At 38.6% G+C, this 23,840-nt stretch overlaps 1 protein-coding gene across 2 annotated transcripts in view; it reads left to right on the top strand.

Moving 5' to 3' along the window:
* Positions 1-23,840, top strand: part of tlk1.S (tousled like kinase 1 S homeolog) — an 85,070-nt gene that overhangs the window by 43,352 nt on the left and 17,878 nt on the right. For both annotated transcript variants that reach the window (XM_018238853.2, XM_041579162.1), the window contains exons 3-10: positions 259-327; positions 6,472-6,547; positions 8,111-8,157; positions 8,252-8,347; positions 12,535-12,624; positions 13,778-13,870; positions 18,704-18,814; positions 21,453-21,589. In XM_018238853.2, coding sequence (XP_018094342.1) covers positions 259-327; positions 6,472-6,547; positions 8,111-8,157; positions 8,252-8,347; positions 12,535-12,624; positions 13,778-13,870; positions 18,704-18,814; positions 21,453-21,589 — 719 coding nt within the window. The remainder of the gene's footprint in view (positions 1-258; positions 328-6,471; positions 6,548-8,110; positions 8,158-8,251; positions 8,348-12,534; positions 12,625-13,777; positions 13,871-18,703; positions 18,815-21,452; positions 21,590-23,840) is intronic.

Below are 23,840 nucleotides of genomic sequence, written 5' to 3'. Positions count from 1 at the left end.
ACCGCCCCTGCCCTCTCCGGCGCTATAAAGGTTAGTGCCGTGGGGAGGGGTGGGGGCGGCGAAAGAAGGCCGCCTCAGGCGGCATTATAGCCAGAATCGCCCCTGCCTACTGGAGTATCTGTTTTTTAAGGAAATGACTTGCGTTTCAGAGGATTCTCTTCAAAACAATTGACTTCTGCATTGAATTGTTTTTTTAAGATATATTTTCAGATGTACTGTATGGCATTTGCTTATGTATTTCTCTTTCTTAAATCACAGGCATCAAACAATGAAAGCTCAAACCACAGTTTTGGAAGTCTAGGTTCTTTAAGTGATAAAGAGTCAGAGGTATGTTGTCTCTGTATTTATTTCTGTTTTTCTTTATTTGAAATTTCTTTAACAACATATTTTTATTCAGTAGCTTTTGTAAGCTACAAATTGTGCCTTTTGGGTCATATGGGTGTTAAAACACCTTTCCAGGGTGCTCAGGGCTTTGATGTTTTAGACAAAAATGAAGACTGCTGAGACCAGTTATCACCAACCTATTTTACCCGAAAAAGTCACACTAGTATGAAAAATGTTCCTGGGGTTGTGAAATAAGGGCTATAAGGGGGTTTCAAAGTACACACAGTGTTTTTATGCAGCACTTTCTTTCAATCCAGGAATTTAATCATAAACATTTGATTTGGGTCCACTAGCAGCAATATCAAAGTGGGTGTTAAAGGGGTAGTTCACCTTTAAGGTTACTTTTATTATATTATAAAACTGCAAATTCTAAGCAACTTTTCAATTGGTTTTCATTATTTATTTTTATAATGGGCATTGCTGACTCACTTCTAAAAAATGAATGCTCTGTAAGGCTACAAATGTATTGTTATTACTACGTTCTATTAATGATCCTTCTATTCAGGCCTCTCCTATTCATATTTCAGTCTCTTATTCATATCAATTCATGGTTGCTAGGGTAATTTGGACCCTAGCAACCATATGGCTAAAACTGAAAACTGGAGAGCTGCTGAATAAAAAGCGAAATAACTCAAAAACCTTCAATAATAAAAAACGAAAACAAATTGCAAATTGTCTCTGAATATCCCTCTCTACGTCATACTAAAAGTTATCTCAAAGGTGAACAACCCCTTTACGCAACATTTTGCATTTGAGCCATTGGTGGGGATCATAGGCTTAGACTAATCTGCAATGCAGGATGTTCTATTGTGTCATATAAATAAAGGACATTGCTGCAATTTTATGGTATTCAAATTTATGGTATTCTTTTTTTACTTATTAGGGTAAGGGCACACTGGGCGATTTTGGGAGATTTAGTTGCCTGGCGACTAATAGCCACGACTTTGCGGCGACCAACCTCCCCGAACGCCTTCCCTCACTCTGCGCTGGCTATAATGAAAAATTGTGGGCGCTAATCACAAGCGGCAATTAGTTTTCCGAAGTTGCCTCACGAGGAACTTCGGGCGACTCCGGAAAACGAATTGGTCACCGTAAAGTCAAGGCGATTAGTCGCCAAGCGACTAAATCTCCCCAAATCGCCCAGTGTGCCCTTATCTTTAAAGGGGAAGGAAACCTAGTCGGCGCAAACCCCCCACCCCCCCTCCCCCCCTCCCGTTTGTTGCCTACCCGTCCCGCTGGGCAAATGCCCCTAACTTGTTACTTACCCTTCTGCGCATGTCCAGTCCAGGGAGTTCACAGACGACATCTTCTTCCACACGATCTTCTTCCTGCTGTGAACGGCGCATGCGCAGTAGGAGCATTTCGCCGGTACGGATCTACTGCGCATGCGCGTGACTTTTGGCGCATGCGCAGTAGATCCGTACCAGCGAAATTATCCTACTTCGCATGCGCCAAAACGCCGTTCACAGCAGGAAGAAGATGTCGTCTGTGAACTCCCTGGACTGGACCTGCGCAGAAGGGTAAGTAACAAGTTAGGGGCATTTGCCCAGCGGGACGGGTAGGCAAGGGGGAGGAGGGAGGGTGGGCAACAAACGGGAGGGGGGGTGGGGGGTTTGCGCCGACTAGGTTTCCTTCCCCTTTAATGTAATTAGGCCACATCATCTACTCCATAAGTGTAGGATAGCTCTTGACACTTGCTGCTTTTGAACTACAACCCTAATACATTTTTCAGCTTGTATGAGTGATATAAATGATGAATGTCTGAATGTTAACCAGAACTGTTTCCTAGAATCAACACGTGAGTTTAGATATGTTAGTCACTTAGTATTTATTGGCTTTTTAGTGGATTTTCAGAAACCACTTCACTTTTTTAGGTTTATTTGGGCTTATGGTACATTTTCTATCTCTTATCTGGAAAAGATTGATGGATTTGAATAAGCGTAAAGTCTCGAAGAATTTTCATAGTTATGGCACATAGAGGCAGATATTACCTTAAGATGTGGGTATCTATTTTTTGGTAATTACTGTATTTCTTATTTGTTCCATAACCAAAACTATTCCAGTGAACTTTTCTCCGAGGCAATTCTTGGCATTTAATCTACAATTTTTTCCTGGGAAAATATGTAGATAACAAGTAAAAGAAATTGCTCTGTGTCTATTAAATGGTTTGTTTACCTTTGGATTAACTAACTATAGTTATGATGTATAAGTATAATGCAGAGAGGGATATTTTAAGACAATTTGCAACTGGGTTTCAGCTTTTATTTTTTGTGGGTTTTGAGTTATTTAGCTTTTTATTCAGGAGCTCTTCAGGTTGCAACTTCAGCAATCTGGTTGCTAGAGTCCCAATTTCCCTTGCGAGTCAGATGAAGAAGGCAAATAATCAAAGTATAAAAAATTAAATAAGGAATATCAATTGAAAAAAAGTTGCTTAGAACTGGTTATTTTACAAGATACTAAGTTATCTTAAAGGTGAACCACCCCTTTAATATTTATAGTAGGGTGGATCATTTTTGCATTTATTATGCCCATAGGGAGATTAGCATGTACACATTGACAGTGTAGCTATCAAATATGGTACAACTATTAAGATGATACGCTCATGGATATCAATGGAATACTAAATTCAGTTTCATCTCTATATATAAGGAGTTTGTATGTTTTCCCTGTGCTTGTGTGAATTTCCTCTAACTGCTCCTTTCCCCATCTACTCTTAAAAACACATAAGCAGGTTAATTGGCTCCTATAAAACTGACCATAGCTTGTGAATTGACTATATTCTCCCAAGGGCAGGAACTGATGTGAATAATGTTTTATCTCTGTAAAGTAGGGATGCATGAATCCACTATTTTGAATTCTGCCAAACCACCAAATTCTTCGCGAAACATTCATCCAAATACCGAACCGAATCCTAATTTGCATATGCAAATTGAGTAGTAAGGGGAAACATTTTTTACTTAATTGTTTTGTGACCAAAAGTCACGTGATTTCTCTCCCCTCCCCTAATTTGCAAATGCAAATTCGGTTCGGCCGGGCAGATGGATTAATCCGAATCCTGCTGAAAAAGACTGAATCCCGAACTGAATCATGGATTTGGTGCATTCCTACTGTAAAGTTCTGAGGAATAGATGATGAACTAGAAATAAAGAATAATGTTGCTCCTTTTTATTGCTGTTTATGAAGGAACAAGCTGTCCTTTTAATATTAATCTGCTATAGATAAGTCTAAGTATAGCACATAGAAACAGATTTGTTCAGACTTTATAAAAGGGGTGCCGTCACATTGTTTGGCTCAAACTGATCTTTCTAAACAATCAAAATCTTAACTGACTTAATTAGGTCATGCGAAGATCTGATTGTTTGGCGAGCTCGCCAAACGAGTGCATGTTCCACCGATATGTCCACTTGGGATGAGCAATATTGTGCTGATACAATCGTTTGGACCCTTGGCCCAATGTTCAGATCATAATTTCAATTAGGCAGGCCACCGGGACTAGGACCACATTGATGCATACATGGGGTCCTTGATCGGACATCCACATCAAAACTGTCTCACTGATCCTGCTGATTTTCAGATATTAGGCTAGGCTGGCCCGTGGGATGGCACTATACACAGGACTGTATGGCCACATTTATTCAGGGGTTAGAGACCTATATTGTGTTATTGAGTAGACCCAGATGTGTGTACCTACTCAAACCTGCAATCATGATTAAGCTATACATTTATCTGTATGTATATATGTATAACTTTATTTGTAAGGTGCTGTTAAGGAGCCGCAGCGCTGTACAGTGCATAAAAGTACAATATATATAAAAATTTAAACAGGGTAGACAAATCACATAAATGTTTACAGAATCATATCAGGACAAAGATGTGGTAAGATGTTGTAAGAGACATAGTGGGAAGGAGGTTCCTGCCCTGTAGAGCTTACATTCTAAGTGTCACCCCAATCCACTGGCGGTCGTAGAACTAAACTGAAATAGTTTTAAACCATTGAATTCAGGGAAAGAGAGAAGTGAGGCATACTTGTGAAGTGAACCCATACTTGTGATGGCAGGCTCTGACTATATAGTCTGTTCTGTTGAGGACAGCTAATCACATGCAAGTAGGGTCCTCTCAACTGATTTGAACAAGGACGGAGTATTTTCTTTTAAAGTTAATAAGCTATTATTAAATCATATGCAGAGGGCAGTGAAAACATATTCACTATATCTGTGTTTGTTGTCAGATTTGTTACTTTTTGTGATGTGTTCTTATTCTTTGTTTTAGGAAAATTCTCCTTAGTCACTCTAGTATTTCACACGGACTCCAACATGGAGCTTTCCAAGCATTCATGCTGTTTTCTCATCTCCTACTCTGGAGTGTGTGCTATTACAGGTTAAGGTGGCCATAGACGCAAAGATCCGCTCGTTTGGCGACATCGCCAAATGAGCGGATCTTTCCCCGATATGCCATTAACGAGCATGGCTATATCGGGAGTAATCTGAATGTTCGGCCGTATGGCTGAACGATCAGATTATGATGTGCATTGGGCTCCGGCGGGATTGGTCAGGTCAAAATCAAACCTGTCCGATCGACCAAACGACCGATCTCCGCCGAATGAAAGATGTCTGCACTCTCCACACACTATCCGAAAATCGTACGAATCCTCGATTCGTATGATAGGATCTGTGCGTCTATGTCCAGCTTTAGCTTGTAAAGGGACTGTATTTGCAGAGCATCTTTAGTATGCCTCTGAAAAATTGATAATGCTCCAATAATCTTCTATGGAACCGTGTGAGCCATGTGTGGATTATCTGTAGGCTAATCCCTCTCTGTTGTTGCTTTATGTGAAGTTAGTACCAAAATTTGATGTAATGAGTGTACACAACTATGGAAAATTGTGAAGGGCAAATCCAACATGTGGCCTTATGAATTTAGATCTATAATGGGGTTGTTCGCCTTTTTTTAGTGTGATGTAGAATGATATTTTGAGACCATTTTCAATTGGTTTTCATTTTTTCTTATTTGTAGTTTTTTGAGTTTAGTTTTTTATTCAGCAGCTCTCCAGTTTGCAATTACCACATTCAACATTCCCCATCTAGTTTCTAGGGCAAGGGTCCCCAACCTTTTTTACTCGTGAGCCACATTTAAATGTAAAAAGAGTTGGAGAGCAACACAAGCATGAGAAAGTCCACTGGGATGTCAAATTAGGCCTTTGATTGGCTGTTTGGTAGCCCCTAAATGGACTGACAGCCTACAGGAGAGTCTGTTTGGCAGTACACGTGGTTTTTATGCAACCAAAACTTGCCTCTAAGCCAGGAATTCAAAAATAAGCTCCTGCTTTGAGGCCACTGGGAGCAACATCCAAGGGGGTGGAGAGCAACATGTTGCTCGCGAGCTACTGGTTGGGGACCACTGTTCTAGGGTATACATTACCATAGCAACCATATACTGATTTGAATAAGAGACTGGATTATGAATAGGAGAGGGCCCGAATAGAATGATGAGTAAAAAAAAAAAAGAAATATCAATACATCAAAAATATCAATACATTTTTAGCCTTACAGGGCATTTGCTTTTTAGAAGAAATCCGTGACCGCTATATGAAATTTGGAAAGAGCCAAAAGAAAAAGGCAAATAATGCAAAAACAGTAAAAAAAAAAAAAAAAAAAAAAAAAAGACAAAATGAACACCAATTGAAAAGTTGCCTAGAAATAGCCATTCTATAACATATTAAAATTTAAGTTGAATCACCCCTTTAAAGAATATGGATTTAAACTTGAGCACATTATTGACTTCTGTATACCCTTTGGATGGTTCCTACCCATTACAGCCACAAAGATAAGTAAAAGCCATTGTGTTTATTTTTGGAGATGTAAAGCAACTATATTAATAGGCCCCTATATATTCTTTTAATGTAAATGTGAAGAAATTTGGTTAGCCAAAAATCCTGCATTTTTCTTAAATAGGGTTTTGATGACTGAGAGCAATAGTTTTACCTACAAAGAAATGGAATTTCTGAGTATGGGATTCATATAAGATTATTTGCCTTTATGTTGTCCAATGCTGTGCAGCAGTGTAATATTTCCTGATCATTATTTCAAGACTCCAGAGAAAAAGCAGCCAGACTCATCAAGAGGAAGAAAGAGGAAGGCAGAAAACCAGAGTGAAAGCAGTCAAGGTAATGAACAAAAATAAACCACTTGCCAACTGTAGGATTTTATTTTTGCAAGCAATTCCAAACATAGTCTTTCATCCACAACAGTAAAGGAAAAAAACTGCTGTGCCATGAGAATAACTAGGAATGCAAATTGTACTGTAGCAAGTACCATACACATACACCTGAGGCCTCTGTATGACATGTATTGCATTTAAATCTTATTTAATGTCCTTGCTGTAGTGCCACAAGGGTCAGCTTCATGGAGTAGTTTAGGTGGGAGATGCCCTGTACATATTTTTTTGCACAAGCAGGAATGCTAGTGGAGGTGCCTATATGTTATTGCCTAGATTGTTTAATTCACCCCACCAGTGCAGTGTTCTAAAAAGATGTGTCTATTACAGATTTATATTGGTATAGGGCATTGATTCGTTTTATTGGTCTACTGGTTCCTATCAACCTCATGTTCTTTAAAGGCATGTCCTTATATAAGAGATTTATAACAGTTTAAAGCTGGCCACAGACGCAAAGATCCGATCGTACGAATCAATGTACGATCGGACTTTCCCATCTCCCGCCTCAAAGTCTTACCATTCTGACCAAATAAAGTAGTTAAAGAACAGATCAGCCGATGTTCTGCCCCTGACAGCAATCGTACGATAGACAAAGCTAGTGACAGTCTCCCACTGAAAATCGTACGATCGGTAGTACACGCAGAGATATTAACCGCAGCCGACAGAAATTTTCTAACCTGTCCGATCTACAAAACGACCGATCTCCGCCGGACGAAAAATGACGGAACTCTCCACGCACGGTCCGAAAATCGTACGAATCCTCGATTCGTACAATGAGATCTTTGCGTCTATGGCCAGCTTTAGGTATTGGGAGGTTTCATTGCTGTTCCTGTGCACTTCATTTTTATGGTCTTATGAATGCACCATATAAAAGCAGGCCTTTTTATCAGTCTTGAGCATTTGGGTTCTCTAACTGCTGCACTGGCACACTTGCAACAGTGTATTTTACATATGTGAAGACAGAGGATTATGATAGTGATGTATAGACTGCATCATGCATCTGCAGTTCCTGTCTTTTCTCTGCATGTTTAGGGTAAGTCCACACAGGGCGTTTGGGGAGATTTGGTTGCCTGGCGACTTATCACCTCATTTTTGCGGCGACCAATCTCCCCAAACGCCTTCCCTGACTCTGCGCTGGCTAAAATGAAAAAACACCGGCGCTCATCACACGCGGTGATTCGTTTTGCAAAGTCGCCCGAAGTTTCCTCGTGAGGCAACTTTGTGATTGGGTCTGTCAGTCGCCTTCTGCAAAGTTAAAATATAATTGATTTTTACCCCCCCCCAATCCCATCTGAAGCAGAATTGCCTGCTCTTACATCTGTATCCTTGTTTGGTGAAGTTTGCCCAACTTGGACAAAGTGCACATGAACAAGAAGTGCTTGGATCTAATTAAAAATTAGACTCAGTGTTGTCAACTTTAGCTAAGTGGTCTGAACCTTCTAGGAAGTGTTGTATTCATTATGTACTGGCAAGATTTTATAAACTAATTTCTTTTTTTTTCTTTTTTTTTTAGGAAAAAATAGCGGTGGACGTGGCCATAAAATTAGTGATTATTTTGATGTAAGTCTTTTTTTTATTATTTACTTATTTATCTTGTCCTTTATCTTTCATCTTGTCTTTTTGTTTGTATTGACTTCATTGACTGTCTTCATAGTATCAAGCTGGAAACGGTTCCAGTCCTGTAAGAAGCCTGCCTCCCTCAATCCGGTCTCCTCAGAACTCACACTCACATTCCACTCCTTCATCCTCTGTAAGTAAGAACTATCAGTTCCCAGTTTTTGCATTTATGGCATGTGTATTTCTTGGTAATCAGGTGGCCCTACCCTTCCTTGCCTCCTTCCTTCCCTCCCTCAGCCTTGACATGCCTTATGGCTGGAATTCTACTAATAGGATTAGAGTCAGAGCAATAGTCTCATTAAGCTTACAACTGGATCAGTGATCCTTATCTGAAAGGCTGCTGTTTACATTTAGGTCAGGGACAGACAAACAAAATTGTCCCCTTGTTTTGTTTGTTGTACATTTTGTGTTATCACCTGTATAACTTAGTATTCCCATGAGCCTTTGCTGCTTCACTGGATGCCCATTGGATTTAACAGTCCACAGAGACCTACAATCTTCTTTTTTTATTTATAATATATATTGGCCCCTTATGCCTTTTAAAAATCCAACTGGCACATAAATACACTGCCAATAAATGTTCCATGAATACTGATAGCAATGAAAACTCAGTGGTAACTACCACAAATGGCTAAAATACGCTGCTGTTTCAAGATGGCTCTAGCAATTCTCACAATGCTTTGCCACTGCATCATTATGTGGGCATAGTGGTGCCCCACGACATTATGTATAAGCAGTTACACGAATGCAAAGATGCTGTGCTTCAATAAGTTAGTGATAAACACATTGAAGCTTAGGAAAGTATTAAAAAAGCTTGGCCTAAATTAGTTTGAATCTGCTTTATGTATTGGTGTTATAGCACCAAGGGAAATTTTAAAATGCCACATGTTACATTAGCATAAAATTTGAGTATAATTGATGTTTTGGCACGCCCTGGGGTTTTTCTCATTCTACCCAGTTGTACAGTATATCACCGAACCATGGAGAGACTTTCAATTACCATTTTTATTTAATATATATATATATATATATATATATATATATATATATATATATATATATATATATATATATATATACACATATACATATACATATACACACTCACACATTTTTTTATGATTGATTTGTAGTTTTTGTGTTTAACTATTTATGCAGCAGCTCTTCAGTTGCAGTTTTACCAATCTGATTTCTACGGTCCAAATTATCCTATTGTCCTGGTTGCCAACCAGAGAGAGCACAAATAATTATTTCAAAATTCGCATTAGTGACACCATAGTTTTTGGCAGTTAGTTAGTTTTTTAGTATTACAAATATGGAGGAAATATCATACAGAGAGCACACACAGTTGCTTATGTGTTCACCATAGTATTTATTAAAAGTCATAAGCTACTTCATGTGCTCTGCTGTAAATAAGATTACAAAGTTATCTTTTGGCCTTAAAGCAAGTCACTAATGGAAAAGCCATTTAGTCACTCATACAAACACTTATGCACCAAAGCATATAGATCCAGTGCTACTCCCAGGCTTCACTATAGATATATATTGGAAGAAACCCACGTCCTTGGGGTTGATGAGGACACACTCCTGAAACATGTGGTTGAGTTTTGTCACTATATAGACAATCTTCTTTTCGTTTGGGCAGGAGGAAAAAATCAGTTTGAGGAGTTTGTCACAAGTCTAAATAATGAGGCCCTTAATCTTAAATTCACCAGCTGCTTTGATGCAAAGAATATCGCATATTTGGATTTATGGACCAGCATTCTGATAGAATATACTGTAACTAATTAAGAAAAATAGAAGGAAATCCAGAAGAAAGAGAAAATAACCAATATAATAGAAATAGAAAACTGACCAAAACAACTGGAAATGCAATAGAAATAGGAATAGGAAACTAATTTTGAGTGAAATTCAGTACACTGTTTAATAAAATCATAAATCAACATCTACCGATATTATATGGGGACAAAATCTTTAAACGATTGCTAGAACCTGGTATTCGAGTAGTAGCAAGGAAGGCCCCTACCCTGGGAATGATGTTAGTACCCAGCATGTTTATTAAAGAATCAAAATCTGAAACATGGTTACATAATCTCGGAATGTTTAAATGTGGATCTACGAGGTGCATCACGTGTAAGGCAGTTCATGTGTCTAGCACATTTATATGCAGTGTGACGAAGGAGACCTACCAAATCAGGTGTTACATAATTTGTAACACAAAATCTGTGATCTACATAATACCTTGCCTGAAATGTTATAAACAGTATGTTGGCTGGAACCTAAAAAAACAGAATAAGGGAACACCTCAATAGTATCAAAATCTTGGAGTGAGAACACCCCAGTATCGAGACATTTCAGGGAATGCAATGGTGGAGATGTGAAATGGTTTTCAGTACAAGATATAAAAAAAGTATCCCCAGGCCCGAGAGGGGGACACCTACAATCTAAATTATTAAGCACGGAAGTGAAATGGATGTATAAGCTACACACTAGACAACCTGAAGTGCTAAATTCAGTATTTGTCATTTGCTGTTACTTTTAGATTACACACACGACAGCTCCCTTTTGAATCGCTAAATTGTTTAAATGTTCTCAAGTATCTTTGTTTTGTTACAGTATCAAATTGATTACTGGAAGGGAACTTTAGCATTTGATTCAATCATGAATGAAGTATACATACAATTATGAGGCATTGTATAAAACATACTTTTAATTCATCAATTAAGACATACAATTTAACAAATATGTAAATTAAATGCTCTGAATGGATCTGATTAACTTTATTGTTTTTAACTAATTTTGGAAAATGTTTTTTATATAATGAATTTGAATAGTTAATATACTAATTAGCAGGGTGGGTTTAAATGTTGTGTGTATGCTAATGGAAAATGAGGTCTCTGAGGAAGTGAGTAGCCACGAAATGCGTCAGACCTCGGATGCTATCCATTGTAAATCAGATGTTAAAATAAAGGCTGCCAATTTTTACCCATAATCTGGAAGTGTGCGGTCCTTCAAAATGCTTCCGGAGTGTGCTGACAAAACTATTGATTTAGTTACTGATAACCTTGGCACTTGTAAGTGGTTACCATCCACACAGATGGCATGGCTTCCCAAGTGAGCCAGTGATTTTGGCTGGTATGGAAACAAGGGGGGGGGGCTAGACCCACTGTTTCAACTATCCCTTCTGATTTGAGCCTTAAGATGGAGGTCTGGCTATTATTGTGACTGCTACTAAACTTCATTAGATCAAATAGTTAAACATCACAGCTCCAAGACTTGGGGGGAAATTCACAAAAGTGATATTGAGACAAAATAAAAGTGGAGATATATTTGTTGAATTTTCTGCCATAGTCAGAAACCTCCACTTCTATGAATCTGTATTTTTTAAACAAAGTAGTTTCCAGGTTTTTTTTTTATTTCACACTGCGTTTAGGAAGACATTTTGCATTTAGCTTTTCCTAAACCTGTTAGTCTGTCATTAGGTGACTCTCAGCTGTACATTTGCCTCGTACTAAAGTCTGGGCCTTCAGAGAAGAGATTCCCTGCCACTTAAAATGTTCAAAATGGCTTTATGACATGTCCATTGCCATGGTTTATCTCACATGTGCAGTAGCACAAGATCCCAGTTTAGTGCCTGCTTACCAATCACCAAAATGGATGCTGGAAACAGAGGGGACACAGCTAAATGTGGGGCCAACACTGCTGAGCAGCTCTGTAGTTCTGGGCATGATGGGGACTGAGCTGTGTACTGGTACTAAAGCTAACATTTTCCATGGCGCCTTCACTTCACTTTTAAATAAAGATCTAACATATATTTATGAACACAAAATGCTAATATTGCCTCATTCATTTAGCAAATAATGGCAAAATAATGCAAATGTGAGGTTATACACATTTTTGTCACCTATTTTATGTTGACAATAAACAAATTTTATATACAACAAGTTTTAAAATATACAGAGCTAACACGTATGGTTAGAGGAGTTACACTGAGCTTTACTCCATTTTAAAAATGTTTGGAGAAAATATTGTTAAAAACTCGTTTTTTATTCTTATTTGTTTTTGTCGTTTTAATGACTTATTAGCAAAAGTGTCTGTAAACTGTTCTTTCTTTTACCCCTTAGTGTCAGAGCAGGTTAATGACAATTTAGAGTTTTCTGGTTATTTTAGGGTTACAACTGTGGTTAAAACCCTGTGCTTCTCTGTATCTGTGCAACCGCACATCAGATAGTATCCATGTAATGCTTTAGTTGCTAGACAAATGTGGTATAATGTTATTATTATTCATTAATATTGTGCTTTTTTTCCCCTTTTTGTTAGGCTCAACAGAACAGCCCTTCCCCCACTGCATTAGCTTTTGGGGACCATCTACTTAGCCAGTCAAAACAGTTATCATATAAACTAGTTCAGGTAAGTAATAAAATATATCTACACTAGGAGACTGGGGCATGAGGAGCTACTAGATTTTGAGATGGGAGACCATAACAACTTGAATCAGTTATCATCTACTGTATAGCCGGAACATGTTGCTGCACCTTTTTCCCCACTACAGTACATATTAATTATTGTGCTATTGTCCAGATAACAAGTTTATACTTTACTATAAATGCTTATGTTATAGAGCTTGACATTAAAATGGTGTAGGGACTCTACCAACTCATCACCCTCAATCTATCATGTAGAAGTAAAATAGGTAAAAGCAAACTGGTAACTTTGTTGCAGGGAATATGCTGTTTTCAAGTTAGTGAAAGAACTGCAGCTAACTACATATACACTTCTTAATTAGACTTTGATAGTATGCAATCTCATAAATCTCTGAAAATGGTTTCCGAGCAGGGCCAGATTTAGTTTCTTTGTGCCCTCGGAGACTCGCACTCCATTAACCCCATCCCCCCTCCCCACCTGCTTGCATACCCCAAGACCAGAACTTGCGTCTGCCAATGGCTTTTATATTAGTACGTCTGAGTTGCACTGGCCAGGCAGAAGATTTGACAGCTGTTTAAATCTTCCATATAGTCCCCAGTGAGGCTCCTGTCTTTCTTTCTTTTTTTCATCACCTATACTTCCCACAGGCAGCCAGCTAAATCTTAAAATTTGTTCCCATAGGCACAGGACTTCCCAAATATTTGGCCGTGAGCCAAAGGGACTCACCGCCAAATTTCTACCATATTACTGGGTATGTGTGACATGCCTCTGCAAATTTTCAGGGATTTTATTATGTATACAACAGTACAGATGGTATTCACACAGGTCAGGGATGCAGAAATATTTCCTAGCTGTTAGTGAGGTGAGACGTCAAGTCTCCTTTATCATACAAAGGGATACATCGCTGATTAGTTTTCACTGGCTCTTCCGGTGGCCCAATTGGTGATATAAGGCTTTGTGGTGTTATACATGCTCGTATCGGACTCTTTATTGCAACCAGAATCCTGAAAGATTTTCTAGTGAGTGAATTGCTTGGATGATTGACATTCAATCCTTAGGTCAATCATTTTAAGGCCTTAGTTACAGGAGACTTAACAAATATGACTGTGAAATAAAAATATCCCTTTTATTTTCCTAGACGGATCTCACAATGCTGAAATTAGCTGCTTTAGAAAGTAATAAAAACCAGGACCTAGAAAAAAAAGAAGGAAGAATAGATGATTTGCTCAGGGTAAGTAATGAAGGGAATTATAACTTCTGTATAACTCCTCCTTTAATCCCCATAAAAAAACATTCTAATTTATTTTTTGCTGTGGCTAAGACATCACTTAACACTGTGTAATAAAAATATTTTGCCCCTCCATAATGTGTTGGCTAAATATATCCCAAATCCATCCTGGCAGATTTGCCCAGTTAATTTGCTTATTCCCCAACTGTCCTATGGTAGTCAAACCAGTCAGTACAAAGGCTGACCTGTTCATTCAGCATTTGCATAAAGGGACAGATCAGGTAAGGGATTATTAAATCCATTTGCCCATTATACAGACAATCACTTGCATGCTTGTTATTTTAAGGAATTTGGGTAATCTGGACCTATGTATATAAGAGCTTTTCACTCAAAAATTGATGAATTTGGCCATTACTTTCCAGTCCAGTGTATTTTGATGCTTTTGGTGCTGTCTTCACTCCTGTACAGCCTCTCCATCGCAAAAATCTCATGGTTTGGTTTTAAAAGAAGAGTTGGCAGACAGGCACCATGTTTGCCCACGTTATATCTGTTGTCTGGCTCTTAGGAGTATGTAAACTGGAAGTTGTTCTAATTTTGGTTTTCAGTGTACTTGGTTCTGGTTGTCACCACCACCACCACCAGGTAGCCATACACTAGAAATGCTGTAATAAAAAATGGCGACAACCAACCAGTTTAATAAATCTGAGGTTAAAGACGAGATATGGGAAAGAAGAGTGGCAGATAGAGATAGACTTGCTGGTTGCCAGGGAGCCAGTAATGATGTAGCTAAACAAGATGACTACCAACATCACTGGGCAACTCTGCTTTCAAAGAGCAAGTCCAGGAGAAAAGTCTATGATTGGGATAGACTGTCTTTGCAATTTCATTTAAAAATAACTTAAAATTTTAAATATTTCTGTCATGTTTATTAGAATATTGTTATGAATTGGCTAATGAGCATGCGGGTGCATGTATATGTTTGTATAATTGGGCACATGGATTTAATGACTACCTGCCTGAGCTGTTCATTTATATAGGTGCTGAATAAACAGACCAGGGTCTGCATTGACATTTGTATTTATATCTGATTAACAGATATAAAGTTATCACAGATATGTAGATATCTTGGCTGTATCAGATTACATTTCACTTGCATACATAAGAGGACTTATTCCATTTTTTTTTATCATTAAATGGACATTACAATGGCCAACAATTTACTAGTCTCTGTTCCACTGCTATTTTTTCCTCATGGACAAACCGCATACAGATATGGATTGGTGAACTGCTCCAGTAAGGCACAATATTTGTTCTTTACAGCAGTCTTCTCAAAGGGGATGGTAGTTTTTATATATTTTTAGGGAGTTTGTCTTCTGGAATAGTATTTTCCTTTTCCCAGGATCAATTATCAATATCCTTATCATAGGATATTGTACTGCAAAACAGTGCAGATTGCTTGACTTATTGCTTGTTGGGACTTATTTCATGTTGGGACACTAAGCATAGTGTCATAATTTTCTCTTGTGATATCACACACGTGCATAAAGAGCGAATCAGTATGCGCATACATATCACTGCAGATGGGCAGTCACTTGCAGGGGCCTAAAGAGCCCTGTGTTATAGCCAGAGCATTCTCAGCAAGAACATGAGTGTTGTTTGGTTGGGATTGATAGTGGAGATTTTATTAATTAAATAACAGCACATTCAGTGCCAGAAAAAATGTTCATTTCCTACAGTGTTGTATGAAGCATGGTTGAATCTGGGTATGCATCTTAGGGTACTGATAGACTGGAGATTTGTCACCCGCAGGTGTGCGCTTCTGCTGGTGACACATTTTATCAAAATGCATTTGCACCATAATAAAGTAAATTGCCAGTGGGAAAACTTACCTACAAGGAAACTTTGGAAAACGAAGCCTTGTGTTATATGTTTCCACTGGCAATTTACTTTTTTGCTGGTGGGAAAACATTTGGGGAAATGTGTTGACCGCCAGTACCCTAAAGGTTTGCTTTTCTTTTGCTAACTTAAGCTAACTTGTAGTTTTTCTAGCATGTCCTATATTAAACACCATTTTAATTGGTCTTCTTTTTAAACTTTTTATAGTCTTAAATTGTTTTCTTCTTTCCAGATACCAAAGGGGGATCAGTGATCCTCCCAGATAAAAAAAAAAAAACTAGATCTGTGAGGCTACAATTTAATTTTTATTGTTTGATACTTAGCTTTTTATACAGGCCCTGTCCTATTCATCTTCCGGTCTCAATAACCCACAGCTGGTTACTAAGGTAAATTGAATTCTAGCAACCAGATAGCTGCTGAAATTACAAATTGGAAAACTGCTGAACAGAAAGCTAAAAAAAAAAAGATATATATATATATTTATTACAAATATTGCAGATTATCACTGTTTACATCACTGCAAAAGTTAATCTAAAGGTGAACTGCCCCTTTTAATAGAATATAATTTACTTGTACAGTCTCCTACTGAATGGGCTTGAAAAGGCACGCTAAATTGACTTAAATATACTACTTGCAGAAAAACATGACACAGACCAGGCTACAGCAGTGCGTCATCCTTTGGAACACATTTTTATTCTCAGCTGAAGAATCATTGCTACAAATAGATGTGTATTTCCAGTAGTACAGTAAAGCAGTTGGGTGCATACTTCCAGAATGAGATTCATAAGGAAAATCTCTAACCCTCTGCCATTGGTCCCTTTTGTTACACTCAAGAATGAGCACTGCAGCACCGTATAATGGCTTGCAACACTGTGCTGCCAAATGTCCTTGACAGTTTTAGTCACACACTAATTGCTGCTCTCTCTGAGGTTAAATGCAATAATGCTTCTTCTATCACTTTGTGCCGCTAATCTTGGCCTTCTGTAAATTTTATGGAATGCTTATTCTATAAATAAACCCTGAGCTGCCTGTTCTATAAAAGTTGCAGGGAAAAATAGACAAAGGATTGAGTGGAAATAGAATGGAGATGCCATGCCAGTAATATTATTGTATAGTGTATATATGGCTGGTGGCTTGGCTCACTTGTACAGAGGAATAGTGGTTGCTCAAAAGCCACAAATTGAGTGACGCTGGCAAGCATTCATGTCCTATCACTTTTTGTGCTGTTAACTTAACTATTTCATTTATTCATATTATTCTCACTGTAGTTATACACTCAAGGACAGGTTATGGTATGTCCTATATATGTCCCACTGGTGCTCTGTCTCAACACCATATAATCCAACAGGTAACGTAGATGAGAGGGACAAAAGGACAGGATTACGTCCACAGTGCAATTTTATTGAGATCCACACTACATGTTTCGGGCATCACAGGCCCTTTTTCATACGTCGTGTGGGTCGCAGTAAAATTTCACTGTGGCAGTAATCCTGCATCCTGTCCTTTTGTCCCCCTCATTCATTCATATTATACTTTCTTGACTGCTGGTTCTGGTATTGAAACAGTGTAGCAGAAGCCAGCTGATTACTACACCTGTGAAGAAGCATGCACGGCATGGTGGGTAATGATTCCAGGCCTGGGGATAACAGGGCAAACTGCACATCACTAGGAGTAGTATTGCTTCTGACTGGAGACTACAAGCTATAACAGGGCTTATGTAAGCGTCTTAACTGAACATATAACTTATTCCCAAAGTATAGGAACTCCAACATGATTTTATTGTGGGTCCAGTAACTTCTAGTTAAACAGCTGGTTCTGACGCTTAAAGCAGTGTAGCAGATGTCAGCTCTTCTCCAGCCAAGACTTTGTTTCCCTTAATGCTTTGCATGCTTTTGCACAATTGGCTTCTCCGGCATTGTTTCACTAGCAGGGCAGAGAATTAGAAAACCCGCACCTGATCCACACCCGCCGGCCCAACTTCCGGGTTCCTCTTATAAACCTACGCCACCCCACCGATGACATCACAAAAGGGGCGAGTAGGCGTGCGGCTGTAAAATCGGAAGCCTGCAGTCTAAGGTGGCGGATGGGGAGAGGTCGGGGGGCAAATGGGGTGCGAGGTCAGCACGAACCCGGCTGACCCCCGGGTCCTGTGGGTATCGGGTCATCCCGCACATCACTACAGAGTATAGTAAGCCTCAGACACTGCTTTCAGTTACAATCCTCTACAAATAATTTTAAAACTGCTGAAATGTTGTGATATTTTTGTTTAGAATGACCTTTTCTTTCATTAGGCAAAAGTTTAGTTAGGGAGGTTTGCAGCTCCTTTAACATGTTCTTACTGATAAACACAATAATATCTATTAAGGGGTTATTAAGTGTTGACTCTTCCCATTCATTGTAATGACAGTTGCCTGGACCACTTGAACAGCTGACCTTTGAACAACACTATGAATTCTAGTTTACTAGCTTCTCGCTTATTCCAGTGTCGATTGCCTGGATGACGCAGTTGCTTGACCCAAGATTGCATGGCTCTCATCTTGGCAACTGACATTGAAGTGAGTGGGAAGCAGTTCATTATGATGTTTGCCAACTGATATTGGAGTTCTCAATGTCTCACCACTAAAACTAATTAACCTTAAGGAGGTTGAGATATTGCTGCTTGCATAGGTAAAGCAGGCAGAAACCATTCTAGCAGCTCTCCTTGAGTGAGTTAGGCCTGGGAGGTCAGTGCAAATGATGGCTTGAAAGTTGCCAATATCCTGGGATGCTGTTCCAGTTTGACTATTTTATAAAAAGTACAGTGGGAGAGATTATAGAGGATTTATATGCCTTTAAATTTGACACAGTAAGTATTTAGTTTGTCTTCTTTAACCGTTCTAAAAAATACTATATTAGAATTTGGCTTTTGCATTGATGGTGTAATGTCTTTGATTTTTGCAGACGAACTGTGACCTTAGGCGACAAATAGACGAACAGCAAAAAATTCTTGAAAAGTATAAAGAGAGATTAAATAAGTGCATTTCAATGAGCAAAAAACTTCTGATTGAAAAGGTAAGTGTTGGGGAATTGCTGTTTGTTGTGTTGTGTCCCAGAAGGCGTGCCTTCCTCCCAAAATTCCCAGTAGGGCCATGTCCCAGCCTTGAAATCCAGATATACCCAGTCACCAGTGTTCCCTGTTAATGGGTTCTGGGACAATGACACACATGCTGTAGAAAGCAGAGGATTGAGCAGGAAGATACCTGGCAAGGGCCTTTGTGGCGTTACCATAAACTTATTATCACCTAGTCTATCTCCTCCTAGACTCATCATCACCTAGTCTATCTTTTTTTTTTAATTACATGTAATATAAAAGTTACATGCTACAGTGGCTACCTTTTGCTTGTTTTACTAATAGTACCAGGGCAGTTTGGCCATCACATGTGATAATGATTGGTTGGATAGCCAAAAGCTTGGCCTATATAAAGCATGGTCTATATACTTTTGGGCAGTTTAGCCAGACTGACTACTTGGCTCATATATTATACATTGGCAGATTAGAACGGACAAAGGACACACTTCCCTACTTTTCGTACTTTGATCATCTTATGGAGATGGTTACATGTCCAATCACAAAGCCTGTATTTGACAGGGAGGACGTGTAAATGACACATCAGAATGATCAATCAACATGTTTTTCCTGAATTATAGCAGTTGTGTTATTCCATAAATACTCTTCTTTGCCCAACAATGTTCAGAACTGGTTTATATCAGGGTTACTAACTGGTTTCTTTTCAGAAAAGTCCATTCGATTAAAAGACACCTCATAGTAAAATTGTTTCCCCCATTGGAGGTAGAAGCTAATCGAGTCTACACTTCAGCTGTGGAAAACAGTATTACTTAAGCCAGAAAATGCTTTGCCCACCACATCAAGATGTATATTGTCCTAGTTTGGGTGGAATTCTAAGCATACAAACAATGAGGAGTGTCCCAGGTTACTCCTTATGAGCATAAGTGTGACACATCACAGATCTGGGCACAATGAACAAGAGACTCGCTTTGAGAAAGCTATTATAGCGAAACGCGTTGGCGTTCCGGGTGCTCTTTGATTCTAATCGATTTGGCACTATACCTTCTTTATTTTAACTGAAAAACGCTTTGGTCCAGTTATAGATTTACAAACAGGTGGCAATTAGTTGCTACTTGCTCGGTTCTCTCTTTCTTCTACTCCAATCTATTTTGCATTCTAAGGGGCCCTTGGTTTGTGGTTTTTTAGGCTTAGTCATCTCTTCTAAGTTTAGGGTTAGTGTAAAATTCAAGACCACAGTCACGGTTACCCTGCCTGCCTCCATCTTTGTGGTGTCCCAGGGATATAGAAAATACTAGGCAGCAGCTTATTGGGACAACTCCACCATTCTCCATTTTACATTTTCTTCCCTTTTTCTGAACCGGAGAAAGTGGCCTTTTTTAACTAATTCAATATTTTTTTTAATTCTGGAATCCAGATCAATCATGTCTTACCACATTTTTAATTTTTTGAGGAATCATATTTATTCTATCTCTGCACTAACACTTTATATCAATCAATTTCTAATTAATTTATTGGTCACTCGATTTATTTAATGTAATGTTGTCTTACTCTAACTTATGGAATGAATTGGGAACTGTAATTTATTTATAAATTATGCACAGCACTTTAGAACTCATATGACCTTGTTAATTAATTTATGAAATACAATTGATTGGATTTTTAATTAATTGTGTTTTTATGGTTGATAAATAATTTATTCTAAGCAATTAATCTGAGTAGTACCGTCTTTATTGGGTTGTTGGACCCTAAGCACTTGCACTTTATATATTTGATTGAGGGTTTACAGTAGTTGGTGATAAGTGGAGATTTTGATTCCTCAACTATAGGTTATTATAGACTGATTATAATTTGGAAATTCTATTATTAAAGGTCAAACGGGGTATTTTCTTTACCTTCTTACCGAGCATTATACCTATCAAAGTTACATCCCTGCCTTGACCTTGTGCAGGGGCGTAACTATAGAGGAAGCAGACCCTGTGGTTGCAGGGAGGGCCAGGAGGTATAGGGGGCCCCATGAGGCTCTAATTCATATACAATTTCTATAAATATTGGTAAAACAGGGCAACCTTTGGATATGTTTGGGGCCCTAAAATGAACTTGATGTGGGGTCGAGTATCATCTAGTTACACCACTGACCTTGTGGTTATTAAAGTAGACAACCAAGGTATCAAATCTTTGCTTCATACAAGTTAGGAGACTCATCATTATTCACATGTGCATAACTGATCATGCCAGTTTCCCCAGGTGGAGTGCAGACTCCACATTAGCCAGCACCTCTGGTGAGGGAAACAATTTTGCTATGATTGAATCCCTTCAATAGCACATGGATTGTTTCCTCCATAGACCCAAATTGATAAGTGTTTCTGAGAGATACTCGTTTGACCCCCAAGTTCATCTGCTGGATTCAGGTGATTACCATTTTGGTCAGTGGAGGGCCAATTCCCTGTTTGCCATTTTAAGTACATAATGCAATAACGCACATAATATAAGCATTTATTCAATATTCTTTCCATTTTCTCTGCTCATCTTAGGTAGGTAGGTAGATAGGCGAGTTCAAGGAGACATCAATTACAAGTAGTAACTAATACTGAACTATGGAACCCTTTTCTTGATATGTTACAGAGCACCCAGGAGAAGCTTGCAAGCAGAGAGAAAAGTATGCAGGATCGATTACGACTAGGACATTTCACCACAGTCCGGCATGGAGCCTCTTTTACTGAACAGTGGACAGATGGCTTTGCATTTCAAAACCTTGTCAAGTTAGTCTTTTGTTATGGAATCTCTAAAATTTCACCAAATGCAATAGGAATAAGAGCCAAATGATGTCATGATGCTGTGCTGGAAATAAGCATTAGGTGATTAGGAGTACATTGCAGGGACTTAAGCACAGAAGTTATACTGGTGGCATAGTCAAAAAATCTGAATAACTATTATTTATTCAGTCTAGTTGTGAATAAAGAGGAGGTCTGATAAACAGGATTAACAGAACTGAGCAAAAAAAAAGGAAAAAAGGCGCAAATGCTTTGCTCATAATATGAATATTTGTTCAGCTTGCTAGGGGACAGTAGTCCTAACCATAAGGAAAAAGATTTACTAAATAGTTGCAACTGTATTGTTTATATCCGCTGTAAAATATAGTTTCATTGATATTACATTAGTTTTCATTGAACAGAACCATTGACTCCATTCTCCTGTGATTATTTTTATCCGATTCTTAAATATTTACATTTCTGAAATCACAAGTGCTAGAACAGACTACAGCTAAAGGTGGTAAATTGTAAGTTAGTACAACATTTTCTGCCAAACAGAGGAGCCTTCCAAAACATAGGAGACAAGGAATGCTAATCATATTGAAGGTGCAGAATTACAGTATCAGATGCTGACTGTGAGGCAAAATATCGGATAGGAAAATACCCCCGTCACACACACAACCAGTCAGTACACTAGTTTACATTACTAACCAATAATAGAATATAAGCCTTTGTAGGAGTTCTCTTCTTTTCTTAAAAAAGAAAGAACAAAAAAAACTTTTCTTTCTTTCTTTTTTTTATTTTTTACACACAACGAATTCTAAAAAGCCTTTATACTACACAAGATATATATAATTTTTTTTCTGTGCCTAGTCATAAGTTTGTTCTTTCCTTACTTCTTTGAGAGATGTTTTGCATGCTTGAGGTTATTGCTTTTTATATGCTGTGGTAGAGTGACTAGGAAAAGGTGGAAAAAGGTCACTCTAGCCTTTAATTTCTCCCCAGGTACTGAGTTAGGCTCCAGGAAGGGAGTTATGAAACAGAGAATTAGTGCTCTGTTTAAAGACTTTAGTAGCCAGGGACTCCATTCCGCAGATCCAGTCCGGAGATTGGAGTTCACCTTCCACAAGAAAACTGTCCTGTGGAAAGACTATTTAAAGTTAATTGGAATAGGAGAGTGGGTCTCTCAACAGGGCACAGCAGGTAGGAGACCTGGCTGTGTTAGGAACTCCCAGAGGAGCTGGGAGTGCCGCCTGATCCTGCCAGAAGCAGAGGGAGCCCGTGGCTGTGACTAAGAGCCAGAGTTGTTGTCTGTGTGGGACATTGGAGAAAAGCCAGGAGGCTAAAAGGTTCACTCAAAGACTGTGAGTACAGGGGTGAGCCACAACAATTGTTTTGTTTGCTGGTAGTCCACAAGGGGCCCAGCCTAGTCAGGGACTGCTTCAAGGTGTGAAGGTAGTGCCCAATGGGCTAGGTTTTTATTTTATTATTTGTTTGAATGATAAAATGGTCACCCCTGTGTCTGTGGACAATACTGTGTTTGTGTAAAGTTGGAAAATAAATCTTTGTTTTCCTTGAAGAAGCTGTGTGTCCCTGTCTTTCGGCTCCTTTCTCCTATGCTGCCTGCTCACCATTGACTAATCCCCCTAAAAGTTACGTGGTCAAGCCGCCAGCTTGTCACAATGCATAACTAACATACTAGCTGTATGTTAAGCTTAGTATGTTAAGCTTCCTATTTGCCTATACCTATAATTTGCTACCGTTGACTTTGAATCTGACCTATAGTTCCTATTCCTTAAGTCTTTTCTGTACATGTCTCCTTTTTCCTAATAAAACCTTTAATAAAAATTTACAGGTTAAATTTAAAAAGAGCTGACATTATGGGTTTTAAATCGGTCAGCTGGCTGAGATAGCGTTGGGCTTAGAAACGTCCCAGCTCCCAAGAGAAAGCAATAATTTATATATTAGAAATGCAGTTCTATTGATGTACTTTCCAGTAACCTGTTAATTGATCATACTGATTTTCATAGGTTAGCACTACAATCTGTATTTTGTTTCTCTATACACAATTTTTGGAAAATAAGAGACCTATCATGCTTGGCTACCCTGGGAAGCCTTCCTGGTTAAAGCTCTGCTTGATATAGTAAACTTGCATGAAAACATGTGATTCACTACCACCTCTTGCACACACCTACATTAGAATGAATCCATAAAATAAGCACACATATTGTGTTGCCTGGAAAGTTTTTACAACTTAATG

This window comes from Xenopus laevis, chromosome 9_10S (assembly GCF_017654675.1).
Source record: "Xenopus laevis strain J_2021 chromosome 9_10S, Xenopus_laevis_v10.1, whole genome shotgun sequence".
In the NCBI taxonomy this organism is placed as follows: Eukaryota; Metazoa; Chordata; class Amphibia; order Anura; family Pipidae; genus Xenopus; species Xenopus laevis.
The sequence above is the reverse complement of the archived record's forward strand: the minus strand, read 5'-3'. Positions and strand labels throughout refer to the sequence as shown.